The 27,689-nt window shown below is 36.8% G+C and overlaps 1 protein-coding gene across 1 annotated transcript in view; it reads left to right on the top strand.

Moving 5' to 3' along the window:
* ASXL3 (ASXL transcriptional regulator 3) overlaps positions 1-27,689 on the top strand; it is a 163,491-nt gene that overhangs the window by 14,099 nt on the left and 121,703 nt on the right. Inside the window, exons 2-3 of the mRNA XM_067014949.1 lie at positions 17,431-17,513; positions 26,601-26,603. Coding sequence (XP_066871050.1) covers positions 17,431-17,513; positions 26,601-26,603 — 86 coding nt within the window. The remainder of the gene's footprint in view (positions 1-17,430; positions 17,514-26,600; positions 26,604-27,689) is intronic.

Genomic DNA, 27,689 nt, shown 5'->3' with positions numbered 1-27,689 from the left:
TGGATGGCGCTAAGTGTTGATGTTTATTCATGGTCTGCTCTAGGCAGAGATGCTACTGTGTATAAAGAGAAAAACGTATTTAACCCACCAGGATCTTTAATGAGGAAATGAGAAAAATCAATAAAGACTGTTAAATACAAACAAAAATATTATCTATCTCCTGTTCTCATCCTTTCTCCAGTTTTTATATGTCTGTTTTACCACTTTTAGCTAATGCTATCTTCACAAACCAAGTTCTAATAACTAAATGGGAATAGAGGGACTATCAGTAGGAACAACAAAAATCAATGAGCAAATATAAATATTGTATTACCTTTTAATCTTCTAATGACTTTTTCCCCCCCTTTTCCCGGAACTCACCATTAAATAAGCTCGGCTTCATGGTAGGAAATGCAGGATTCATGAAAGTTATTTTCATTTGTTAAAAGCTTTAGTGGAGGACTCCCCTGGTGGCGCAGTGGTTGAGAATCTGCCTGCCAATGCAGGACACACGGGTTCGAGCCCTGGTCTGGGAAGATCCCACATGCCGCGGAGCGACTGGGCCCGTGAGCCACAATTACAGAGCCTGTGCGTCTGGAGCCTGTGCTCCGCAACAGGAGAGGCCGCAATAGTGAGAGGGCCCGGCACTGCGATGAAGAGTGGCCCTCCGCTGCCACAACTAGAGAAAGCCCTCGCACAGAAACGAAGACCCAACACAGCCATAAATAAATAAATAAAATTTAAAAATAAAAATAAAAAGCTTTAGTGGAGAATGAGGCCCTTTTTAAATTAGTCCAGTCTTCCCAGTCCATCTTTTCAAGAATTGTTGTCTCTTATTCTCCTGGTACTAGGTGATAGTCATAGGCAGCTTTTAACAAATGAAAGAGGCAACTTGAAGCACATTAAAGGTGTCGTCCAGAAAATTGCATGATGAAGAAGCAATCAGTAGGACTTTAATAAAGCTTAGTGTTTTGTCATCATTTTTTTTCCTGTGTGTTTCTGCATACACACTTGATCCTAAACACCACAGAGGTTAGGGGCACAGACCAACCGCAGATTCAGAAATCTGTATAACTTATAGTTGGTGCTCCCTACCTGCAGTTCCTCTGCATCTCTGGTTCCATATCGATGGATTCAACCAGCTGTGGATTGTGTCGTACTTACTGAAAAAGATCTGTAAGTGGTCCTGCGCAGTTCCAACCCATGTTGCTCAAGGGTCAGCTATTTTCAGTTGTGTTGGAGAGACCCTACAGAGAGAAAAAGATTGTTTTCTACTAAATTATTATTATTTTTAATCTCTTCCTCTGTCTTTAATGAATGGTTGACTGGCTATTTCGTTATAGGCAGTAGGTTGGCGCAGGGTGGAACTTCTTTGCCCCTTGAAGTCAGGTGTTACCAGGTGTGTGGTCTTATTCCCTCGAGTCAGGGTTTGATTCACCTTTTTCTTTACCCGGCTGTGTTGATCCCAGAAGCTGCTGACAAGATGAAGTTTCCGTCACCCTGTGTCTTGATTGGACATGTAGATGTGAAGGAGGAATCAACATCTGTTTTAATCCACTAAGATTTGGGGGTTGGTTTTTACTGTTTCCTATCCCTGCCTGTCCTGACAGATACAGTCCTGATAGCAAAACAGATGTTTTTGTTCCAGGCCACCTTTTCCCTTTGTTTATGAGACACTAAATGCTTCATTACATGCTTAAGAGGTAAGGAAAGCAAACAAGGTTAAGTCCCTGTTTTCTTCTTCATTGCATTAAATTGCTTTGTAAAATCATCCTCTTCAGTAAAAATCTTTGATATTTTTAAACCAGAAAACAATAGAGGATTTTCATTCACAGAAAATTCTTTTATATTCTCTCTTAAGATAATTCTGTTTATTTTTTTCCTGATAAAATAAGTGCTTTTCCTTCCATCTGTCTACTGAGGAGGATAGTTTTCTAACCAGAAAGAGTGGAACAATTATTGTTAACAGGGAATTGAATTCTAAAATAGTTGAAGAGATAGAAAAAGGGCACCTGGACATTTTCAACAAGTTCAGGTTCCCAAGTCCAGACAAAGTCTGTTTCACATTGAAAAGGTATGGCCAGATTTCCACACCACTGAGAAGAGGAAAGCAGATACTGTAATAACACCTCCTTTCTGTCTTTCTTTCTTTCTTTCTTTCTCTCTCTCTCTCTTTCTCTCTTTCTCTCTCTCTCTCTCTCTCTCTTTTTTTGGCCTAGAGGAGTGCTTGTAGAAAGGAACACCCCCACTAAGGGATTATATTTCCCAGTCTGTCTCAGAGAGTTCTGTCTCCATTTCCCTTCCATTGAGGGCTTGGTCACCCTCGGGCTATTTCCCACCAGTTTCCACTCTTCTCTAGATACAGCACACAGAAACTCCTGACAGCTGACAGACTTTCCATTGAGCCCTACCTTTTCATGTAGGAAAAGGGGGAAAAAATGAAGAAAACTTGTCTTGAAAGCCTGCAGACTTTCATACCGCAAGGAATGTGTTGACCATATGCATCCTAAACCAGGCGGACAATGTTGGTCCAGCCCTTGAACTCACCAGTATGCAGCCCTATCTGTTCCGTGCTCAGAAGCAAAAACTCAAAACCAGATTTCCTAGAATTTTCTACCAGTCTTTTCCTCAAATGGCAGTGGAGTTGTTGACGCACAGTCCCTTACGTGTTAAACTGTAATTTTCAATACGGCATAATTTATCTGTAGGAGACATTGATTTTCTCAATGAATTCCTTATCTTCGAAGTTTCTTGGCCTTTGTATGGGGGTGTAGCTACTTCATTATAATTATTATAGGCAAAGCCACCACTGAATTGCTAGGGTCACGAAGCAGACTTTCATCTTCTCATTTTACTTCCCAGTAATATGGAGATGATACATTTTGTTTTTATCTTCCCTTTGTACCAGGTAACCTACAGAATATTCCAGTATTTGTTCTCCTATAGGTTCTCTATACCTGACGGCAGGTGTAAATAGCTCTTAAAACCTGAACGTCTAGGTGGTTAACAGAACTCGCAAAGCTTTTTCTACAGATAGTTTCTACAGGGAGGATTTGATTCCTTGTGGCTTAGTGCCTACTGCCTGTAGTTGAGTGAATCTAGGAGAAAAACATCTGGCCTAATTTATCTTTAGGCGTAATTCAATAATGCTGAATGGCAACCTCTTGGAAAAATCTGAGTAAGAGTTTCTGTAAGCGCTAATTTAGAGTTGGTTAATAGGTAACTCTTATTTGTATTTCTTTCAAAGGGATAGATATTTTGATCACATCGGAGCTAATCATTTTTCTTCTTTCTGACATAAAAGTGGCATTATGGTATAATGAGCTCCCAGCCTGGTTGTATGCAAATCTCAACTGGTAAAATCAGGACTGAGGACGGCTAAAAAGCAATAGGGACTATCTGATTTCATAAAGAACCGTTTGTTGGCAAAGGTAAGTTTTAATGTTCCATTGCCTCCTTAAAGAGACTCAGCCCATACTTCATATCAACAAATATGGGCTGATTGAAACCAGTTCTGTTGCTTTGTGCCCTGATAAATATGGCCTTCATTTCTCTAGCACCTAGTTTAAGAAACAGGACCAGAAAGGAGGGTTGGATGCAAACCTGGAAAATTTGGCTAATATTAAGGTGGGTAATACATCAAGTAGAATATCAAAGTAATTGCCCCAAGAATGTATTTAGTATAAATTGTGATGCAGATACTTTAATTATATCTTAATTACCTGAGTACAGTAAATCTGGTGGCAGATCTTTGACTTGGCTTTTAATATGAATAGTTATGGTAGATTTTTATGTATGATTCCAATTAGGAACAGGAAAACACATGTCACATAAACCTTTTGGTCTATAGAAAGCCTATAGATCATATCGTTAAAATATTAGGATACCTGCTTCATATTTTTAAAATGTTGGCCCTCCTTCTGAAGCCTGGGATTCAGAAGCTCTTTTAACTATTATTCATCAGAGTTGAGTTCTAGGTAAAGACTTCTTACTGCTAGAATTATTCAGAGCTTTGCCTGGTAAGTTCCTAATTTTATACAATTGTTTAATTTTTTAACTGTTGTCTCTGGATGTTCAAAGTGCATGCTTGACAAAAGACTAACTCTGCATTTATGATTTTTATTTGGTTAAGAATTTTTAGTAATAGCTACTCTTCTATTCATCTTCTAAAGGAATCAAAAATTAACATCAGGTTCGGAAACAATCTATTTTGTACCTTTTTTTAATGTCCTGTGAAAGGAACTGACTGAGGGCTTAATAATTAGTATAACAGACACCTTGGTCATGAACATTTGGTCACAAACAGTGACTAAAATGCAATTCTTACCAATTTAATGAGAAGGAGAGTTTATTAGAAGACTTGTATAAACATAACCAGTATAGGTGAATGAAGTTCCTCAGTAACACCTGGAAAGAAAGAATGAGTGTTTCAGGGCTCTCTGATCTTTGCTTCTCTTTGTAGAGATGCCTTATTTTCTGAGTCTGGCTTCTTCCACATGACTAGGAACGTGGCTTCCAGCAAGTCTCATGGTTTCATCACATGGCGTTATTACCAGATATTTGTTTTCTTGAGTTTTAGGCTAATGTATCCTGGGGAAGATCAATGATTAACCCTCCCTGTGTCCCCTCCCCTTGCCATCACACCACCCCATCATTACTAGGCAACTCTTCAGTATCTACAGGAATAGAATGGCTCCCATTCAAATAAAAGTATAAAAAGGTATTTTTCAGAAGAAGAGAATAATACGTCCATAAAACAAGAAATTCAGTACATCACTTTTTCCTTGCCATTTATTTATCTTGTTTTCATTCATTAGGCAAGTTTTATTAAGTGCCTACCATATGCCAGGTAATCAGAAATATAGCAATGACCAAAAAGAAAAAATACCGTGATGATCGTCACTACTTCTATAGAATCTGACTTATAATACCGTCCATCACTGGAATATGGTAGGAAAGGGTCATTTCTGTGTAGATTAAACCAGCATTTTGAATGGATATGGAAGAAGACATGGCTTAGTCTCCTTCTTTTTAAGTCATTTGTAAGTAAATTAGATGTCTCTCACCCTTCCCTCCTCAACTATAGTAAACCAGAGGTTAAGTGTCTCCAGAGATGGTGATGGCATGTTTTATTGTATTTCATTTTGGGGTGTGTGTATGTGTGTGTGTGTTTGGTAATTATTTGTTAAATCAATGAATTATCAAGGAGGTGATGCTATTGTCTAACTACAGTCAAGAGAAGAGTTACTATTCACTGTAACAAAGCACCATCATTGTTTTTGTCATTCTTCAACATTTAAGTGGTCAGAGTCAAATAATCCCATATAACAAAGTCATTTTCTACAATTATCTCAAGATATATTTTGTAACTAATTCCTTCTGGCAGCTACATCTGGATGCTGTGTCATTTCAGGCTAGTCTGTGAGAATAACACTGAAGAATTCCCCTGACTCAGATTGAATGATGAGTAATCTTTGCTTTGGAAAAAATTCAATATACCTGCATTTTATTTTCTCCATTGTGCTTTAGAGTATAGGTCATATAACTCTTTCTTTGGTGTTTGAATATTCATTTGTATTTTGTTTTGGAACTGATTTTAAGTTAGTTATTAAATATTATATGGTAGATGCATCTGTTATATAAGTTGTATAATGTAGAGATTATCTTCATACGCAGTTTAAAGATTATAAAAGTAATTTGTGTTTCTAAATACACAGATATTTTAAAAGTATAAAATTTCCTCCTTCTGCTTTTGCTTTTCTGCCACTCTCCAGGGTAACAATTGTTAAGTGTTTGAATATTTTTATCTGGTGTGAATGTGTGTGTGGGGGTGGTTTGTGGGTGTATTTGTATGTATACCACATGTACGTGAATATATACCTCCTCTATACATATTGTTCTTTTTTTAAAAAAATTATTTATTTCTTTGGCTGAGTCGGGTCTTAGTTGCAGCATGCGGGATCTATCGTTGCAGCGCATGGGCTCCAGAGCACACGGGCTCAGTAGTTGCAACATGTGAGCTCTAGTTGTGGTACAAAGGCTCTAGAGCACATGGGTCCAGTAGTTGCAGTGCGCAAGCTTAGTTGCCCCACGGCATGTGGGATCTTAATTCCCTGACCAGGGATCGAACCTGCGTCCCCTGTGTTGGAAGGTGGATTCTTAACCACTGGACCAGCAGGGAAGTTCCTGTACATATTGTTCTTCAGCTTGCTTATTTTTAGTCATCACTTTCTTGTGGATATCCTCCTGTATCAGTCAGTACATATTTTCTTTCTAATGGCTGTGTATTAGTTTGTGGCATGTATGTGCCTTCATTTATTTAACCATCTCTCTCTTATATTATGTCTTTCAAAAAAGTGTTTTGAATGATGCTTTATTGAACATTCAGGAAGAGCTGAGGATTTCTGTAAGAAAAATACCTAAAGACAGACTAGGTTCAACAAATGGGACCACCTACCTTTTACATTTTAATTGTACTGCTAAATTACCCTCCAAGTAAGTTTGGACTGTTTGCTGCAAGGTAGCATATTGTGGTAGCATATGGTGGTGGTGAAACACTTGGAGTTCAAGGGTGTGAGTTTGAATCTCCGCTCTGCTTGTTTCTTCGGACTAGCCTGGAATAAGTGAATTAAAATATCTGCATCTTAATTTTCTCATCTACAGAAAAATAATACCTACCTTGATAGGTGATTTTGAGAACTAAATATGTTAACATAAGCCAAGTTCTTAGAAAAGTGCCTCGCCTATTTTTATTACAAAATGCTTTCTGGCGTTACGTAAGTACTACTTGCTATTATTAAGGTATTATTGAGCACCTTGTAAGGATTTCTAAGATAAGGAAATTTGGGGTCTCAACTGATTGCTTCTTCAGAATGTTATCCTGAGGAGAATGCTGGCTTTGACCAGAGACTTCCATATGGACAGGTGTTTAGTCTCCCACAGGTGGACAAATATACACATTAAACTTCTTAATTTTCGTAATATCTCATTCTACCATCTGCAAGTCTGCTTTTCAGAGTTGTCATATCTACCTATAGTAGTAAAATATAAATAAACTCCAAGTCGTCATTAGGGTATATACTCTTAATTTAATCATACTGGACCTTGGGAATACTATCTAACTGTATTATTTCACCTAATTAGTCTCAATTATTATATTTTTATGGTATGTTTAGATTTTATGAGAGGTTCAACAATAGAATTTATATATGTTCTATGTTTGCCTTTGAAGATCCTGTCTATTACCACCCAGTGCCTCTGTATGAATTTCCATATGAGATGATTCTCTTAGGTTAGGAATAGGAAAACCTTCTCTACTCTGATAAACCAATGTCTCTAAGCTAACAGGAGTTAACTGTTTGCCTCTGCATTTTAGCTGCCTTGGAATTGGTAACATGTTCTAGGTCACAGTCACAGCAACTTGATCATCGGGCATGATTTCTCATTTTTGAAATATTTCACTGTATTTTTCTTCTTTAAACTAATGCATATTTTTAAAATAAGGTGTGATAAGGAAAGTAATATAAAAGTTATATCCACTGTGTATTAGATGGGATAAGAAATGACGAAATATGAGCTTGATGACAAACAAGACACTGAAAAAATCTGCAGATGTGATCAGGAGTGCTGCTGATAATCATGGGGAAAATCACAGAGAACAGGGGATCAATTGTCCAAGAATTGAACCACTTTGTAGCTGTGTGACTTTGGGAGAGTCAAATTCACACCTCTGTGTCTTAGTTACCTCATCTGTCATCTGTAAAATGAGGGTGATAATGATGTCACCTAAGTATGATAAGGTGGTTGTTAGGAGGATTAAGTAAGCTTCTATGTTAGAATAGAGTTTGATGCAGAGTAACTGTTGTGTATTTTCTCTTGTTATTATTATAAAAATAAGGAAAAGAAATTTTTTGAAATTACAGACTGTAGATCTTTATCTCAACTCCCAGTAAAATTGTAGAGTGCATTATTAAACGGAAATGGAAGTAGTGATCCCTGGAAGGCATTATGGATTCTCTAATTCATGTCCAATTAAATTTATTTATTTTTGATAGGATTGTTAGACATACAGCAGGAGGATGCTCCTGTTGAAGCTAAATTTCAGCCAGTCATTTGATGTGGTCTCTTGTGGGATACTTTTAAAAGTGATGGGCAAATATGAACTGGGCGATAGTATAATTAAATGAATTTTTAGCAGATTGAACTTCTATAGACAAATTATACCGATTGGCTAATGAGTATCATTCTGAAAGGAGATCCCAGTGGCAGCCACATGGTTTGTTGCTTTGTTTTTCATTGCATTATTCACCTGTCATGAACAACTTGAAGGAATCCATCAAATCATGCTTGTCAAATGTGTGGATATCAGAAAATAAAAAGGGAAACTGAACAGTTGGACAAGGGAATAATGATTCCAAAAGAAGTTTATAAGCTTGGATGAACAGCCTGCACCTAAAAAGATGAAATTTAACTGGGATAAATATTTCTCAAATTTGTGGGTAACACAAAATTTACCTGTTACCTTAAGTAATCAGGTATTAGGGAATAATAGGATTTCAGAGCCTACAAAAATGGATTGAAACAAACACTAGTGCATTAGAGATACATTTATGTCTGGCAAGTTTGGAAAATACACCACAGAATTATGCGTGTGGTTTCAGAAGCAAATGTTGAACGATCTGGAAGTTTTAGTTGATTGACAGTGTGAAGACTGCTGAAAAAGAGCAAGTGTTGTGTTAGGTTGCATTAACGTAATTATACGAGTTAAAAAAAGAGAAGTAATAGTTTTACCATACAGATTGTTTCAGTCAGACTACATTTAGAATACTTATCAATGGTATTTAGCTAATTTATTTCAATGAGTATAATTCTTAAAGATGTGATTTACAGGTGACGTTGGCAAACTCAAGAATATTCAGAGAAGGGTGATTTGGGAGGTAGTCTGCAAGCTATTTTATATGAGTACCGATGGAAGAAACCAAGGATCCATTAACGTGGGGATAAAGGGAGGCTGGGCCCCTAATAGTGTTTTCAAATAGGCGGCAGTATATCCTGTGAATAAATTATTGGATCCCATTTTAGAAATTCGTGTAACACAATTACCTTACTTTAAACTTTTATGATAGCGAAGTGCTTGTAATTGAATATTAAATATATGTCACATTCAAAGGCAAAAAACTAGGACTACATAGTAGAAGTAATAAGAAAGCAGAATTTTTACTTGATACACAGAAGAAACTTTTAAAATAATTAGTAGGTTCTGAATAGACTGTTTGCATATTTTTGTGTTATAAGTATATCCTCTTCATTAAAGGGATGTCTGACTTTTTAAAACAGGTTTTGTATGTATCATCATTTAAATAATTATTAATGTTGTTCTTTCACCTTTTTTAGAACATTGTAGAAATTCTAGGTGTCTTTCACTTTCATTTTCTTTCTATGTATAAAAGGAATCTAAACTGTTTGTAAAGCTTAGAAACTTACTGAGGCAGAACAAAATCTGCCAAAATCCCATAGTAAATTAGAAGTCAACTGTCAACTGCACAGAATTTTATCTTCAAATTCAGGTAGTGATCACTCTCTGAACTGTTCCAGGCCTCAGAAGGCCATCTCTCTACTCTCAGCTCTGCTCGGGTTTTATGAAGCTGGGCAATCAAAGTAATTTAACTGTAAGACAGAATTTCCTTCTGATGAATATTCTATGATACTATATGTCATAGTTGCAGGAATGTTTGTACGTATCTACTGTTGGAAGTAAGCTGTTGCTGCTGATATTCTCTATTTTTACTTGGTTTGTAACACACGCATAACAGGATAATTTGTCCCTACAGGGGTGCTTGTCTTCCTAGGTAACAGAGCAGTGTCCAAAAGAGTGCCGTGGTGTGTAATCCCTCTTGTTAAACACAGGGAGGAGGACTGTGGGGTGATGAAACCAGGCACCACGTGGTGCAGGTTTACGTCTGAATCCAGAGCGAATAAATTTGGCCCTGATCAGGTGACAAGGGGTGGCAATCTGTGTCTAACCTGATTTGTAGAAACCTTAGTGCAGTTTACGCAGGAAATCTCAGAGACACTCCAGGTAATGCCCATCATATTTTTTTTTATAGCTCTCTTCTTTGTGTTGAAAAGATTCCTGTTTCTAGGCCGTGCTCAAAGGGGGCTTCCCCACCCCCCCAGCCAATAGTGTTAGCCAGTGTTTACTAACACATGTTGCTGTAGGCAGTCATTCGGCATTCGGAAATAATCAGTGCTTTTACACTTACCATCTCATTTAGTCCTCACAACGTTTTTATAAATGAGGAAATGAAGAAACTGAGTTCAGGAATGTTAAATATCTAAGATCAGACAGCTAGAGAGTAGGTGTTCCTGCTTCATCTGACTCCAAAGCGCTATAACCTTCTGTATTAATCTATAAAAATTCCTAATATATGGCGACTCCAAACTAACTTGGTCTTCATCGAAGCCTGCTTAGTGGTGCTATAATCTGATGCTACAGACATGAATGAGGACCAAGGACTTCGATCTCTTGAGGCTTGCAGTGTAACTGGAAGAATATCCTTAAACAGATAATGTTAATTAACGACAGGTGCTACCACGGGAAAGTACAGTTTAAACCGTTATCTGAGCGATCAAGGAAATATCTGATTGTTCTTAAGTGTGAGATTGCTGAAATGGGGATTGTGAGGTTGATATTGCATATAATATCTTGACTGTAGGCCCACAGTTTCTGTAAAAGCCTTATGCCCAAGACAATAAGTAATTTAACTTAGTAAAAGGAGCAGACTTCAGTGTTGGCTAGACCCATCACTTCCTAGGTGCCAGGTCTCAGAGGCACTCTATCTTCTTGGACACCTCTTTTTCTGGGTGAAATAGGCCTGATTCTCAAGGCTATTATAACAAAAATTCTGCATCTTTTAAGTCACACGTTCACATATATTACTATAGCATGTAATTCCCCCATAAAATGCATGCAAGTAGGATAGAAAAATTGTAAACATCACCCTTAAACCCTTAACTAGTAACCACATATGTTAGGAGCAGACAGCAACCTAATTGAGGTGCAGATATTAGGTGGTGGGCAAGGTGCTGTCACTTTCTATGTGGTTCATTTTCTCATCTGAATACTACCAGCCATTCAAATTCATGTCTCATCAAAATGACATGGACCTTTGAGGTATCTCAAGAACCGTGGAAATAGGGAATGTTAAATATATGAATCCAGAAGTCTATTGTAATACAAGTAAAACCTCTGGAGACTTAGCACAGAAGAGTTGTCTAATATGTATTAACTGCTTTTATTGTATTTAAACACTGTCATCATCAGTATCATAATGTGTATAAGTCCTGTCCTTCCACTTGGTAGCTTTATGACCTTGGACCAATTACTTCAACTTAGTGCATCTCAGAGGAAGTTAATCCTGCCTCTTATATGCATCTCACTGAGTTGTTGTCAGGGTCAAATTAAAAAAAAAAAAAATATATATATATATACATACATATGTATATATATATATGTTGTATGTAAGCAAATGAAATAATATATGTTGTGTGTAAACACTTTGTAATTGTAGAGAGGTATATAATGGTTTATTGTTATAACCTCCAAATTGTTTACCTAATACATGAGACCTTAAATAGCTAAACATTTTAATGAACTGCCAATATGGATTAAGGGAAGACACTTTAATGTTAGAGAAGGATCTAAACATGTATCATTGATGTGATTTTAAGCTGTAGAAATCTTTTTATTTTGCAGTCAAGTAAGTAAGCTCAGAAAATTTTCTTCAGGGCCTGAAGGACCAAGACTTCAACCATTAGATGAACACTGGTCTAATGTGTTTATCTTAGGGATACTGGAAATGACTTTCCTGAGTCAGCTTGAGTAAGCTTTAAAATGTTTGATACATAGTATTCCTGGACCAGAAAAATGCTGAAAGGATGAACCTAAAACAGAAAAATACATTCTTACCATGGCCTGTGTCCTCAGTGATTTAGTAAATATCTCTTTCCTTCTCTTAACTATATTGCTATCCTTGTCTGCAGGTTTCTTTTTCTCCTCCTACTGGGGCATGTAGAAGTCTGGGAGAAGCGGTTTCTGGGACAAGAGTCTATCTTGCCTCAAAGTTGTATGAATCTAAATGTCTTTGAGATAGGCTCTGATATAGTTAGTCACATTAGTAAAGAAGATGACATCCAGTGGTGTGTTTGCCAGTTCTGCACATCTGTTCATATCCTCTGAAAAGTACAAGCGAATCCATTGCTAGGGAGGCCACTGATTGTGTGTGTGCTTTGTGTCCTTAGCCGTGGAAATTCCACTTTGGGGAGAGCAGTGCTGAATTTGCAACCTGTTGGGAGTAAAAATGCGGAAGAAAGAAGATAGTTGAGAATTGCGAGGACTTTAGTTCATGAGAAGGAAGCATGAGAGATATAAGACACAACTCAGGGAGACACAGTCAAGTGGAATCATAAATATAGCTCTAACACGGCAGAACAGTTTGTTTCACAAAGAAAGAAAGGGCGTTTTATGTAAAGATTGAACACTGTGACAGACTCTGATTTGTGTAGAAGAGACAGTGATATCTGGCCAGTGGTTTCTGATTACAGCCTTTTCTTGGCAGTGCGAGCTCTAATAATTCTAACTACAGATTTTCTTTAGGGAAACAGCAGTTTTAAGAGCCTGTTTTTGAGGAAATAAATTATAAAGCATTTCCATTTTCAGCAAAAGAGAATTTTGAAAGGGACTAGAAAAGATCACTTTTTTAGCCAAAGTAAATAATGTAGGAGAAAGAAAACAGAGCTATTAGAAAGGAGAAACAATTCACGGTATTTGTGGAAAATATGATTCTGTACTTCTATACTATTAGAACTATTATGAATTCAATTAGCTGTTCATATAGATAATAATTATCACAGTTCAATGGCTTTTGATGTATTAGCGATGTGAGGATAATTTATTTTTAAAAAGTGTATTCATAGTTGCACCCCAAAATATAAAACACTTAATAAAAAGCTTATTACAGTTTATAAAATAAAACTAACACATGGAACAATGTGTGTACATTTCCCAAAAATTTAATTAGATGTCTCATTTAATTCCTATCTAAATTTCATCTGGAAATATAAAGAAGTGAACAATGAAAGATTTAAGAAGGAGTAATGAGAGCTGTGTCCTATCCAGATAGTGAAGTGTATTGTAATATTACAGCAATTTAAGCAGGGTGGTGCTGGCACAGGAATTGATTGAAAATCAGGGGAGCATAGCAGGACCCCTGGATGAGCCCCAAGGATAGTGGTTTGCAGTTTATTTCAGAGGCCCTGAAAATTCTCAGAAGTGCCTTCAGCCATTAGAGGGAGTAAGTTCTGGGGGCTCTGAGCCCTCTCATCTCTACCTCAGCAACAGCCTTGCCTTTATGCATTTTATATACTGGGTTCCCACACTTATATATTGGTTTCACATCCAAAGGAGTTTTCATTGCTCTAATATTAACGTATACCAGAGGATGCCTCACTAACCATGACCGGATTATGAAACAAATTACGTTAGGGAATCTTGACTTAACATTAATAGGAGGTGAGAGCTTAAGTTAGTTCTTCACCTGGGTACAAAAAGATACATTCCAGATGAATTAAAAAATGAAAACATAAAATACCCACAAGAAACATTTGTAGATATTTACACGCTCTTTGGATAAAAGGAACTTCTAAATATGAGAGCAGGTGAAGTCACAATAGAAAAGTCTGATGGAGTAGTTCATGTGAAAATAGAAAACTTTATGTATCTCCCTAAATATCCAAAAAATAACTAACAAAAGGAATAAAAATCTGTTATTAACATGCACAATGAATATGTCTTACTACATAAATAGCTTTTTACACATTAATGAGAAAGACAAATATCCCATGTCATATCCCATATGATATTCATTTGAAATAAAGTTTTTGTTCTCCTTAGTATTTACAAAAATATAATTAGAGTAACAATGAATTGCAACTTCTTTGGCCTACTAGGTTTGCAAATATTGCTAAAAAGATAAGATTTAATACTGGCAAATTTGTAGAGAGAGAGGCAGATTCATTTCTGCTTGGTGAGAGTATAAATTGTTAAAATATTTCTGGAAACAGTTGACAGTGTATCAAGAGACAAGAAAGAGCTCACATCCTTTTGACCCAATAATATTCTAAGAACTTTACATTCAATATATTCTTTGGAAATTTATTTTTATTAATTAAGCTTTAAAACAACGTAAATGCCTATCTTCAGTTAAGTGTTAATTGTGATGCCCATTTTGAAGAATTTAAATCACATGAAGTAAAGTAAGCTAACTATGCATACATGTACTTTATGTAATTATAATTATATTTTAAAAGTATGTATGAATAGAAAAATACTAGAAGGAAAACACAGATATTAGCAGGGGTTAATATTCTTGGTTGTAAACTTATGAGTGCATTTTGTTTTCTATAATATAGGTATGAGTTTGTATTTTTCCAGTTTTTACAACCAGAAAAGATGATTTTATTAATAAATAATTATTATCCATGGCAGACTTCGAAATTGGATTTCCTATTTTGTTACAATTGTATTATTATTGCTCAAGTCAGTTTGAACCTGTTTTGATTATCCGAAATATTTACCGGCCCTCTTTCTAGAAAAATCTTATTATGATACATGACCTTAAAAATTGTGGATAATCCTTCTCCCTTCCCTGCTCTATTGCATCCTTGACCCCTGTTTCTAAAGAGGTAGGTACAAGGGGGAAAACAATTGGAAGAACATGTTAAATTCAAGCTAAGTGTTATATAACCTAGAAGACATATTCAAATACTAGTTGTATTTAAAAGTGTCAAGAAAGATAATCCAGGGATTATCCAGGGATAATCCAGGGAGTATGATTTTGCAGGACATATGAAACCATTAACACCTCATAGCCAAGACATCAATCGTTGGGGCATGGGCAGTTCCTCAGTTTAACATTTGGGGCTGTAGTTTCACTCTGACTGTGGCCTCTTCCCACTGTCCTGTTGGAGTATGGCTGCCTGCGAGTCTGATTCATGTCTCTGCCATGTGTCATATTATTTTGATGCTATCCATGTTTTGTTCCGTGAAAGTAATCTCTCTATCTTTTGTTCTCTAAATGTTCCCACAGCTAGTTCAGTGAAGCTTGTTCACATCCAGGACCCTCTCCTTCTCTGTCCCCTTTCTCTGTCTTGCAGGAACTGAGGGTGGCTTCTGGTGTTTGTGTGACTTCATCATTTCCTTCCTGCCTCTCATCCACTTCACGATGTAATTCTTGGCACTTTTACTTCCTTTGTAGAGTAGGATGTGATGTCATAGAGAAGGGGACAGGGCTATCCAAATTCTCTCAATTGCTGGGAGGAGCTGCCCAGGTGTGCTGAGGGGCCTGTACTCAGGAAGAGAAACAGGGAATCCTCCACAGTGAGTAACCCCACTTTCGAGTGTGCCCGACTTTCCATTTAAACGTTACCCAGTACACTGGAGTTTCCTCTTCGGCCCTTTCTAGATTTAATCAGTTTGCCTTTTGGACATTCCCAGTTCAGCTCAATTTTCCTCCTTTCTCTCCCTTCTCCTCTGTCCCCCTCTTCCTGCCATCCCGTGTCTCTCCCCGCCAGTTTCCCTCTTCCTTGCTTGCTTATTTGTGTATGTCTGTGTCTGTTGACCTTCTGCCCATATCTTCTATGAGAGACCATTAGTGTCCCCAGCATTGCCTATCATTTGGGGTGATACCCACCCTGTATATAGTCCATGTGACCACAGCATCTCCTTTCAGTAATTCATAAATATGCACTGTTCTACTTACAGTTCTTCTTATTTTAAAAATGCTGTCGGCTATTTCATTTTCATGTCTGTATCTTTCCTGCCTTTCTTTGTGACCTAATCTTTTCCCCTTTTCAGCTCTATTATGCAGTTTCCTTCTTGCCTTTTTTTAACCAATATTTTTACACTTTAGTCCTCTTCCTATACAGCTATGCCTATGTGTCTTCCCCCCTTGACAGTTCAGCTCTCTAAAGCATCCTCTGTGAGGACAGTTTTCCTTCTTTCCTGTTGACATACTTGTTGCTACACTCTCTTTCCAGTGTAGCTCATATTTCGCTATTCTTTAAAGAATTACCAACTGCAACTAAGAGACTGATCCAGATGAGGAAAAATGGGGAAATTTCCTGGGAACTAGAAAGGGGAGAACAGGAAAGCGGCCCTAATGATGAGGTAGGGCAGGCTGTGTATGTAACTTACTGGAGAACCTTGAGCAGAACCTTTGCTAGTGACCTAGCTGAAATTTAGCCATTCATCGTAGAAGAGATCACAGAGCTCTTTTGAACATATTTGGAAGCCTTTTAAATTTTTAGTTTTGAGAGTGACCCTGTTAATTCTTAATAATTATGAGAATTCTGGTCTAATATTCATAATAATCATAAATTAGGACTCTAGAATTATTAAGTTGCATGGGGCCATGACTTGTGCAGAAGCTCCTGTACAGAAAATTTAAGTAGCTGTCATCTACCCTTGGAGAAAGTCATTGTGAAGATGTGTGTACGCTTGTTTCTTGTGCCCAGAGGTGGTCCTATAGACCTTGTTGGTGAGCAGTGAGGGCATCGTTGTTTACGGATTTCACTACATGTAAAGTCCCTGGGTAAATAAAAGGGGCTTGCTTTCCAGGGTTGATGGTCTGATGCCTGTGGCAATAATTAACTATGTCCCATATATTCCCCATACTTTGTTTAAAAAAGTTCACTTCCACTCAAAAATAAGTAGGACAGAAGGGGAGAGGAAGAGAATAGGACTCAGTTCATAAAGCTGAGATGGGCTGAATGGGAAGAGGAAGGGATTTACTTGAAATGAATTGGAAAAGGCAAAAGAAAGGAAACTGAGCTGAACTGGAAAACACACTGTAATGAGATACTTGGGTTTCTGTATGCTTTTTTCCATTTTGGCCATGAAGGGTTTTTATTTATTTTTTTAATACAAAAGAAAGTTGATCAAAATACGAATCCAGTGAGGTTATTTCTGACCAGCACTTTGTTCTCTGCTCTTGGTGGTATTCAGGCTCATGTTTCCAAGGTCTTAGAAATTCAAGAAACATTTTAACAGCCTGAAAACATGACTTTAACCATAAAATGTTAGTAATTTTTAATAAAGGAAATTATATACATTTATTAACTTGGTGTTTTTAGGTTTCACATTTCTTTTTTTGGTGTGTATGCCTTCGTGACATTTTTGCAGAATGACCCCTATGTGCTGCAGAAATTGCCATAAATGTCCAGAAAAAAAATTATGTTCTCACTTTGGACACCTGATCTGTGTGATGGAACCTAATTTTGGCATAATAGCCTTTTTAAAATTTTAAGGAAACATTGCCTGATTCACACACATTTTCATCTTGTATGTTTCTATGCAGTAATCTAGGAATCTTATGTTTATTTTTATTTTTTTAGGCACTAGAAAAACACCCCAACTCACCAATGACAGCAAAGCAGATATTGGAAGTCATTCAGAAAGAAGGGTTAAAAGAAACAAGGTCAGTATTCGTATTTACATTTTCTGTTTTCATTGATTAATAATTGCTACTGATTGCAAAGTAATAGGGGTATCTAGATTTTGATGTTGTAGATGACTGTGAGTTAAGTAACTACCTGCAAATTCTTTTGTGACTACCAAATATTTGGATGACCCAAGATTTCCTTGGAACTACCTGTTTGCTTAATAAATTAGACAGATTGATACAGAGTGTACTTCATTAACAAAGAGCAGCACTTTGTGAATTAGCCTCTAATTGGAGTTACTCATCTTTCTCTTTCTTGTAAGAGGAGACTTTTGTTTCTGAAAGTGAGTAGTGAAAGAAAAACTTTTTTACAGTCTCAATAGATAGATCCCAAGACATAAGATGAGCTCACGCTGATAAAATTCAAAGTGCCAGCGACTATGTTTGAAAATTTAGTCCTCGTATTTAGAATTACTCTACTTGGAGCATTATTAATCAATTATTGAGTCTTTTAAAAAATAACAGTTTTATTGAGATAGTCATATACCATAAAATTTGCCCTTTGAAAATGTACAATTCGTTGGTTTTCAGTATATTCACAAAGCTGTGCAGTCGTTACTGCTATCTAATTTTAGAACATTTTCATCACCCTGAGATGGAACCCCATACCCCTTAGCAGTCACTCGCAATCCCCTATTCCCTCCAGCCCCTGGCAACCAGTAATGTACTTCTTACGTCTGTGGTTTTGCCTATTCTGGACATTTCATATAATTGGAGTTATATGCTATGTAGCCTTTTGTGACTGGCTTCTTTCATTTAGCATCATGTTTTCAAGGTCCATCCATGTGGTAGCATGTATCAGTACTTCATTTCTTTTTGTTGCCAAATAATATTTTATTTATGGATATACTATATTTTATCTATGATGATTATTTTTATTTAGTGATGAATTTTACAGTTTTGGCTTTATCTAGCAGTTTAGGGTCGTATAAATGATATTACTCAAGGAGGAAAAAAAGTTTGTTACAGGGTAAAATAACCATAGGGCTGTCGCATGTGTATCTACTCATCCTTGTTACATAGAGTGAATTTTTATAATTGTATGAAGTTGTCTACCTGTAAGCCATTGAGAAGGCAGTGGTCTCAGCTTGGTGGAAATTAAATCTGCTGAGTTACCTTTTGAATCTGATCTTGAGATAGAACCTGCTGAGAGAAATCAATGTCCTCCCGAGGCCAACTTTTCCTAAAAAATTGGTATTACCTGTAACTCCCATTACTGTAACATGTGAATCACATCAGCTTCTATCTGTTTAAAATGCATCTCTTGCAAGTTTGATCCATGAACATCACAATTTAGTGGGGTAAAGGATACCTAGGCTCAATTTTTCATCTCTGTTTTGGAGGCTTTTTCTGCCTGTTCTGAAGAAAGAGCCTGAGCTAATGTAACTACCCTGTTTTCAATAATTGTTCCTCCACAACGTGGAGGTAACACCGCGGAGGGAAGTTGCTGACAGAGCCTAAGCGCTATTCAAGGGGATCCTTGCTTCTAAGCCAGACGTCAGTGTGAGGAGTTAGGGAACAAAATGGGGACACCTGGAAATTAATTTTCCCCTTACTGCCTGTCAGAAACCCTGAAAATATTTATGCCATTTAGAAAGCACTGGAAATGTTTGTGCTGCAGCCAAAAGAAAAAAATGGGGTAAAAATCTAGAGATCTCAGCTCCTGTCAGATGTGGGCTCTGAGCCAGAGGAACCTGAGAATGCAGGCATAAAAAGCTTCTCCTATAAGCAGACATTTAAAATTTGTTCATCATTATATTCTTCTCCAGAGGAGTGACTAGGCCACTATCAGCTATTATGTACCTTGAGATATAAAACCCCTGTACCATGGCCATGAACAGCATCTTAATTACACTGATCATTGTAACAACATTTTTCGTATTTTTTTCAAGATGCTAGTCTTCCCAGAATGGTATATTAAAGGGCTTTAAGTATATGTTAACAAACAAAACACAAAGCAGCTTCTTTAAAGAGTAAGAACATTGAAAAGGAAAACATGCCCTATTCCTCTAAATATAACCCTCCCTCTTTATCCCCTCCCCCATTACTGTGTCCTGTGAAGAAAAAAAAAAAAAAAGTTTGTTGTTACAAGTACTGATGAACCCATATAGGACTATTGAAAGTACCTGCAAGGAATTCACAAGTTAAATAGGAAAGGGACCAAGCGAAGAAAGAGACCATAGTTCTATCTTAAGTTCTACTCTGTAAAATCAGCTCTGTGCAAAGGGCTTCAGAATATGCATTTTATGTTCTCATTTCTTTCTGTTTCTTTGAATTCTCCCTCCCGTCAGTTGTGACAGTTACTTATGGCTGGTATATCTGTGACTACTCTCCCCTTGTTGTCTAGTTTGCTTATTAGACTCATCTCTAAAATGAAAATAGTGGGAGGGTGGGATAAATTGGGAGATTGGGATTGATGTCTATACACTAGTATGTATAAAATAGATAACTAATAAGAACCTGCCGTATAGCACAGGGAATTCCACTTTGCTGTACAGTAGAAACTAACACAACATTGTAAAATAACTATACCCCAATAAAAAAATAAGTAAAAAAATAAAAGTAGTATGTAGATTCTGAGTGAGTTTCAGCTTTCCTACCTGTTGTGTATATTGCTTTAGGGAGCAGATTCTGACATTTATTTTGCCTACTTAATGTACTCTTTTGCTACCTTCCAAATTCTTAAATATTTTCCAAGTATTTATGGTAGCTGAGTAAATTAAGTGTAACTGTATCTATTTTTCTTAAGTAAAGTTACATTCAGAAATTCCATCATCATAAGGTCAAACATAGCTGTTTCATTTCTAGATGTTTATTAATGATGTGTTTTTCACGATGCGCAGGCTTTCGGATATGCCTGACTAACTGTAGGGGAGTGACTGTGAAAGTTACTGATGTGTCCATAACCTTCCAGTGGTCTCTGTGAATGAGAGGTCATGTTAGTGGCCCTCCCCCAAAACAGTCCACCACTGTGCCTGGCATTTCTGGAAAAGAGAAGATTGACCCTTTATCCATCATCATTCCAATGCCATTTGTTTTAAAATAACACCATTTGTTTCAAATACTGGGTTGGGGGGGGGGGTTGGTGGCCCTTCATTCTGTATGTCAGGCAGATCTCCCATAACACTGACCTCGCTGGACTGTAAATTTGTCCTTGTTTGTCTTCCTGCTGGTCTGTGAGCTCCTTAAGGGCAGGGTACCCAACACTCCTGGCACTCAGACAATACTCAGTAAATATTTGTTGAGTAAATAATCTTCCTCAAGATGTTAACTTGCTGGTCCTTAGTGATGATTTGGGCTTGCATTTAGAGTTAGAAGCTTCTTTTTAACATTACAAGTTGTATTTTTCATCTTATTTTTAACTGTTTGTTTTAATCAAAAGGAATCTACCAGCTTTGTGGGAATTCCATTAAATAGACGCATGCCGATAGCGTCTGGCCGATTAGCTGTGAACTTGAGGAAGGTTATTATGCTGTTACCTGTTTTCATACACTGTAGGTGCCTCTGGTTTAAACTTGTAACTTACAATATAAAATAAACCGATAATTTTGGCAAAGCCGATACGAGTATTTGAATGTCTTCAGGATACGTGATATTGTTAATTTATTTGACTGAGATAAAATTCTTGACATTTGATGGTACCTTTTCCTCTTTTCCAGTGACACTTTAAATTGCATAATTTTCATGTAGACAGGGTAAAACGAGGACAGCTTTTTATATCATGTTCTGTGTATCTTCTTCAAGTTATTGATGAAATGTGTAGTATATGATTAAACTCTATTTGGAAAAGCCAGACTGAAATAAGTACTCTCTGTGTGGTTTACAAAAAGGTATATAGATAAAATAAATTGTCAGAAGGACATATGGTTTATGTTGGGAAAAAATTAATAATATGAGCATGGCATGATTTCCTAGAAATTTTTTTAATAAAAATATATTTGGTAAGTTTTAATTCCCTTCTGTATAATAAGATAGAAGATTTTTGTCAATATAATTTTATTCTGGTCCATCTATATTGTACTTGCTTTACTGATTCTGAGTATTTCCAGGCTTCTGTTACTTTGTGTTTATGAGTTATCAACGACTGATAAGACACTGCTGTTTGGAATGCTTTTCACATTATCAGAATCTTATAATCAATCAAAGAACCCTGTTGCTTGCATAGAGAGGATAGAAATGTGCATATTCCAGACTGTGGCTTTTATGGATGGATATTTGATATGCCTGTTTGGACTGCTTGGCTAAACATTCCCACTTCCTCAGGGAGAGAGGGTGCTACTGTAGACTATAGCCTTGTCTGCAGTAATTAAACATATGTCCATAGAAAAAGAGAAGGACTCTGGGGGTTGTCCTAATTCTGCCTTTCTGTTTTTAGTTTGCTTATTCAGAAGTTATAATTCCTTTACAAAGAGGACTGAGGGAGTTTTGATGCCTGAGGATATGTTTTTCTCTGCTCATGTAATTTTTAAAGTGATGCTTTCAAAGAAATATGCGCTCTGTTTTAGTGACACACCCGGGGCAGCAAGGTCAAGGAGTGAGGTCTGTAGCACTTACCTAGCAAGAGCAGGGCAGCCATTTATCAGTGGGGATAATTTCTTATGTGCCGGGCATTATTATCACAGGATACCTGTCATTAGTGTAGCAAGAACTGTGATATAGTTGTCATATTACTTGATGATAGGTAAATTGCTTTCTAATGGAGGTGAGGCAGTCACGAAATAAAGGAGAAAAAATCACAGAGCAATTAAAACACCCTCTGTTGGGTTGGGGGCAGGGCAATATTTATGAGGTACACTTTTACAATACTATAGATGCCTTACTTTCAAAGTAATATATGTTAGATTTCATTGACCATTTATAGAGCAGCAACCTATAATTACATATCACAGTAGGGACATTTGAAGAGGCTTATAAACAATCTCTCTCGTGTTTGGTATTATTCATTGACATATTTTTGATTTTGCAATGTGGAGCATGCACTTGACAACCCAACGTTTTGTAATTATGCTGGTATCAATGAGAACTTTTTATTGCCCCAGTAATTCTTAGAATAAATTTGTTTTAAGCTACTTGTCTTAAGGTCTTTCATGATTTCTGTTTTGCAGTCTCTGCCATGATATGCTGAAATTAGGATCTCCACTTTGTACTGTGGTTTATCAAAGATTTTTCTAGGGGGATAAAATGTCAGAAAATTCCATTACCATGTATAGTGACAAACAATAAAATTTCTTGGCATTCCTCTTGGTGAGATTTACGTTTCTAATTAGCACTTTAGGAGATGATTCTTTCTCGCTGCTGAAATGTTTTGTCTAAAGATAAGAAAGAAACACAAATAATTTCAACTGCAAAATCAATTCTTATCTCCAGACTCCATGTTGGCATCGCTTCTTTCATACTGAAATGGTGGTTTCGTTTGTTTGTGTTGGGGCATTTTAGAATTACAGTGTTAACTCATGGTGTCATCCTTGCCATTTGCTAACGTCTAATTTTCTCATTGTGTAAATGGTGTGAGGGATTCATCCTTAGAGAGGGATGAATGAAACAATGGTGTTATTAACCAGAATCATAGGGGAATCTGCATGTATTTATGTGTGTATATTAGGTGTGTATACATGAGTGTGTGTAAGCAAGCCTTTAGAATAATTTATCTCTTAGTTGACATAAACTTTTACTTGTCATTACTCAGATTAGAAATCTCAATCAGGGTCATTCCTAACTCTCTTCTCCCATCCCCCCCACGGCCAGTTGCCTCTTGTGTAGTGTTAGTTCTGTGTCCTAACTACATCTTTCTTTCTCTGTATCCCTACTCTTTGCCATTCATTCTTTGCACTTAAAATTTTTCAACTAGATTAATGCAGTATCTTCTTATCTGGTCTCTTTAAACCTGGTCTCCCGTTTTTTAAATCTATTTTTTTTCTCAAACACACACTACCCCATTTATAGTAGCATTTTTTAACTGATAGTCCAAAATATCCCAGAGAATATATTGTGCCTAATAAGCTATGAATCAAAAGCTATTGTCAGTTGTATATTTGGATCTAATTAGAGGAAATCAAGCATGACACTTTTTTCCTAGTCACATGGTATCTGAATAAATGCATGATATTCTGATTATGTAGGGTTTATGATGTGAATGGTGAATGCATACATTATACCTTACATTTAGATGAGATTTGGAATTTCTGATCTGGTCATTTTTGTGTACAATTGGTTCTTCCCAAAATATGTCACTTAAAATGTTGTTTGTTAGTATTATATGCTTTGTTTGTGTATAATTAATTAGTTTAAAATTAAATGGTATAAAACTGATTAAATAAGTATTCATAATTTATACATGGATATCACTAATTGTTTAAAAAGCAACTGATGTATCATAATTAAACTTTTTTTAAACTTAAAGTTACTTTCTTTTATAGTGTCATAGTGATTGAGATAATTCTTCAGGGGATGATAAGGTGATATATTTCTGTGAAAGCATTCCCTGAGTTAGAAAATAATTGTGTGAAATATTACCGTACAAGGTCAGATTTCAGCTTCTCAGCACAACCCTAGTCAACCTGGACCCGGGCAACTTCAAAGCCTTTGTAGTCAAGCATCTGATGTTGGAGCCACAGTTGACTACAGCTGACCCTTGAACAACTTGGGATTTTGAAATTTGTGGGTCCACTTAATACACGAATATTTTTCGATAGTAAATCCTACAATACTACACAGCCTGTGGTTGGATGAATCCGCAGACATGGAGGAACCACAGATATGAAAGGCTGACAGTAAATTATATGCAAATTTACTCCCATGTTGCTCAGGGGTCAACTGTACTTGCCTTTTGCTGTGAAGTCTCCCCCATAATCTTTTCATAATTTGGAAAGCAGAAGTAGAGCCCACGAGACATTCATGAACTATGTTTTGTGTGTGTGTGTGTGTGTGTGTGTGTTGCACGTCTGCTGGTAGTTTTCCCTTTGTTCCGTAAAAGGACTGCCGAATGGGGAGGGAGCACTTTTCAGGTAGAATGCCCCAAACTAATGTACTAAATTTGCAACAGGACTCCTCCTGGTTCCCGGCTTGAAGTTATAATAACAGTGATTGGTTAGTCTGCTCAGGCTGCTATAACCAATCATCATACGCTGGGCGGCTTAAACACCAGAAGTGTATTTTCTCACATTTCTCTCTAGTTCTGGAGGCTAGAAATCCTAGATCAGTGTCTGGCAGGATAGGTTTCTGCCGTGGCCTCTCTTCCTGGCTTGCAGACAACCACCTTCTCACTGTGTCCTCGCATGGGCTTTCCTGGGTGTTTATGTGCAGAGAGAGAAAGAAAGCTCTTCGGTGTCTCTTTTCATAAGGATACTGCACCTATCAGATCAAGCCTCCATCCTTAGGACCTCTTTCAACCTTAATACCTTCCTTAGAGATCCCATCTCCTCATATAGCCACACTAGGGCTTCGACATAGGACTTGGGGTGGGGGAGACACAAAAATTCAGTCTACAACAGTGATTCAGAATTTGGAACTTTATTTTTTAAAAGAAAGAATTTGGAACTTTACATTTCCAGAGTTCGTGGCATACCATAGAATTTTTCTAGAATTTTGCGTATCTGATTCAACTTAGAAGGTATTCATAACAATATGCTTAACACTGTACTGTGCTTCTGTTTTTACGTACTCCTCATACGTGTTTTCATATGTTATTCCTAACATATAAACCGATAGACTACTTGGCTTATGTTTCGTGTCCAAATATAATGTGTAGAGTCACATAACATAAATTGATTTGGATTTTATTTGAAGGCTTTGGTAAAAATAGCTGTGGTGACTGAGTATAACCCTCAAGGCATCAATATTCACTAAGGTATGCAATTATAGCTGTGAAATGGCCATTTCTTAATACAACTTTTTATTCTGTCAAGCTTCCTTTCTCCATCCTTCCAAATAATTGAACAAAAAGGTAATTTAGGTGATTTCAGCTTTATTGAGACCTAGGTATAATTTTCTCCAGAAATACTGAGCACTCTATAAATATTTCAGTGCAGGAATAGGAGCAGAAATGGATATAATATTACATTGTATGTGAGTCTTTCTAAGCATCCTATGCAGGTTAAGATCTTTGGGGAGAAAGAGGCATTTACTGGGGTGGTATTATTTAATTTTTTTTTCTAGGTGGTGTTTTTCTCCTTATGTCCTCATTTCATTGTTTATGCTCTTAATTGCCACACGCCTAAATGATTTTAAGTTTCACTTCATTGTTTTGAACTTGACAACATAATTCAAATGCAAAAGTGTTGATATGCTGACATGGGGACTTCTTTTTATAGTTGATTTGTTTTCAGAGGAGTAAAACTTATGACATTTTGTTAAGCCAGGTTTTCTAAAAGCTACAAGTGTTCCTAAGAATAAGTCCTAGCTCTTTCAGGACAATTAAGGACTATTTATCCTACACCTCCTGAGACGCCTTATGCAGAATCAGATAATTCTGTCTGAAATTCAGATGGTTTTTATCAACATTTTTTTTAAATGTTAAGTCCTGTTTTAGGTGCTGCGCAAGGCTTGTGTTTGGGCTCTGGTCTCTCTTCAGTTTGTTGGTAACCATCTTCTGGCCAGGTTCAGGGTACTCAGGTGTGTGGGTAGAGCTTTTCCCAGGTGCTTTACTAGTCAAATGAGAGAACATCAGAGAAAGGAAAACAAGTGTGGGCATGTAGAAGTTAATCAATTAAATACGGACTAAGTGCCTCCTTTTTGCTCACTGTGTAAAGTCCTGGGGATTTTGTGGAAGCTTTAAGGCATGTCTTCATTCCATTAACGTTTATTAAGTACATGCTATGTTCTTGAGACTGTGGAAGCTGCTGGATTAATAGATGAGTAAAATGAAGTTCCTCCTTTTGAAGGTTTAACAGCGTAGTTCCAGACCCTTCTGAGTCATTCATTTATGTCTTTTAACGTCTCCTCTGTGGAGTATGTCTTCAGCCTAGTACATAATGGCTTTTTATTTTTATTAAAAACATTAAACTTAGGACTTTCTAAATTCTCTCTTGAATTCTTAATAGAATATATGATATTCTAACATAACAGGAAGTGTTGTCTTTGCATCACAAATACAAGCTCATTAAGATTAGGGACACGGATCTTTGTATTCAGTCATTTATTTCACCTGGTGCTGAGATACCATGTTTTATGCAGTATGTCAAGCAGATTAATGAGTGGGGGCTTGATGATTAAAAGAATACCTATTTTTTTTATCATTTACTTACACTAGACCCAATACTAAGGACTTTACATGAATTATCTTTTTAAAAAAGTGATATCGTATTTACCATTTTACAGATAGGGAAACTGAGGCAGGTGAGATTAAGTAACTTGGAATAGTTCATTCAGCTAGCAAGTGACATACCTGGGATTTGATGTCTGATTCAGAATCAATTGCATTTAATCTTTTGAAATATTTGTAGCCTGAACCTAATAATATTTTGATTTTAAAAGTATTGGTTATATGATTCTATCGAGTAAATACTCCCCCACCCCCTTAGCAGCTTTTCTGGCTAACTGTTGATTGTCTATATATATATTACTCACTGAGATTAAAGTCTAGCCTGTAGATAGGTGTATTGAGACTCTCGATTTATAGCCTATTTGTAAATAGGGTTGAAATTTTTTAAAAAATTCCATTTCCATAACCCAGATTTGGAAGATGCAAAGCCTTTCCTGAACTTTCACTGTTATGCTTGTCCAACATGAGGGGGATGATCTTTAGTGAAGATTTGGGCTTATGGATAGCAGCAAGATATATTTAAATTGTAACTTCTTACTGTTTTATTTAGAAGGTGATGCTGTAAGGGTGGGAAACATACTTTAAGTAATGGAAGAACCAAGGACTTTGTAGGACTCTCACTGTTTTGTTGTTGATATTGGACTTATAGATTGTTTCTGGGGAACTCGCTGTGACTAGTCAAAGCATTAATTGCTAACAAAAGGCAGTTTTAGAGAGTGGCAGTTACTACCTTTATGAAATAACTGAATGAAAATAGATGAGACTGATTAAACGATGCTTAGGTGGGGGGTAGAGGAGGCTAAGTTATTAACATTGTCCTGTTTTTAAGATATGCATCTAGGGAAAGGAAAAAAGGTACAAATGAACAGATAAGTCGCATCCGAACCGGCATT

Source organism: Kogia breviceps, chromosome 15 (genome assembly GCF_026419965.1).
Source record: "Kogia breviceps isolate mKogBre1 chromosome 15, mKogBre1 haplotype 1, whole genome shotgun sequence".
Classification (NCBI taxonomy): Eukaryota; Metazoa; Chordata; class Mammalia; order Artiodactyla; family Physeteridae; genus Kogia; species Kogia breviceps.
The sequence above is the reverse complement of the archived record's forward strand: the minus strand, read 5'-3'. Positions and strand labels throughout refer to the sequence as shown.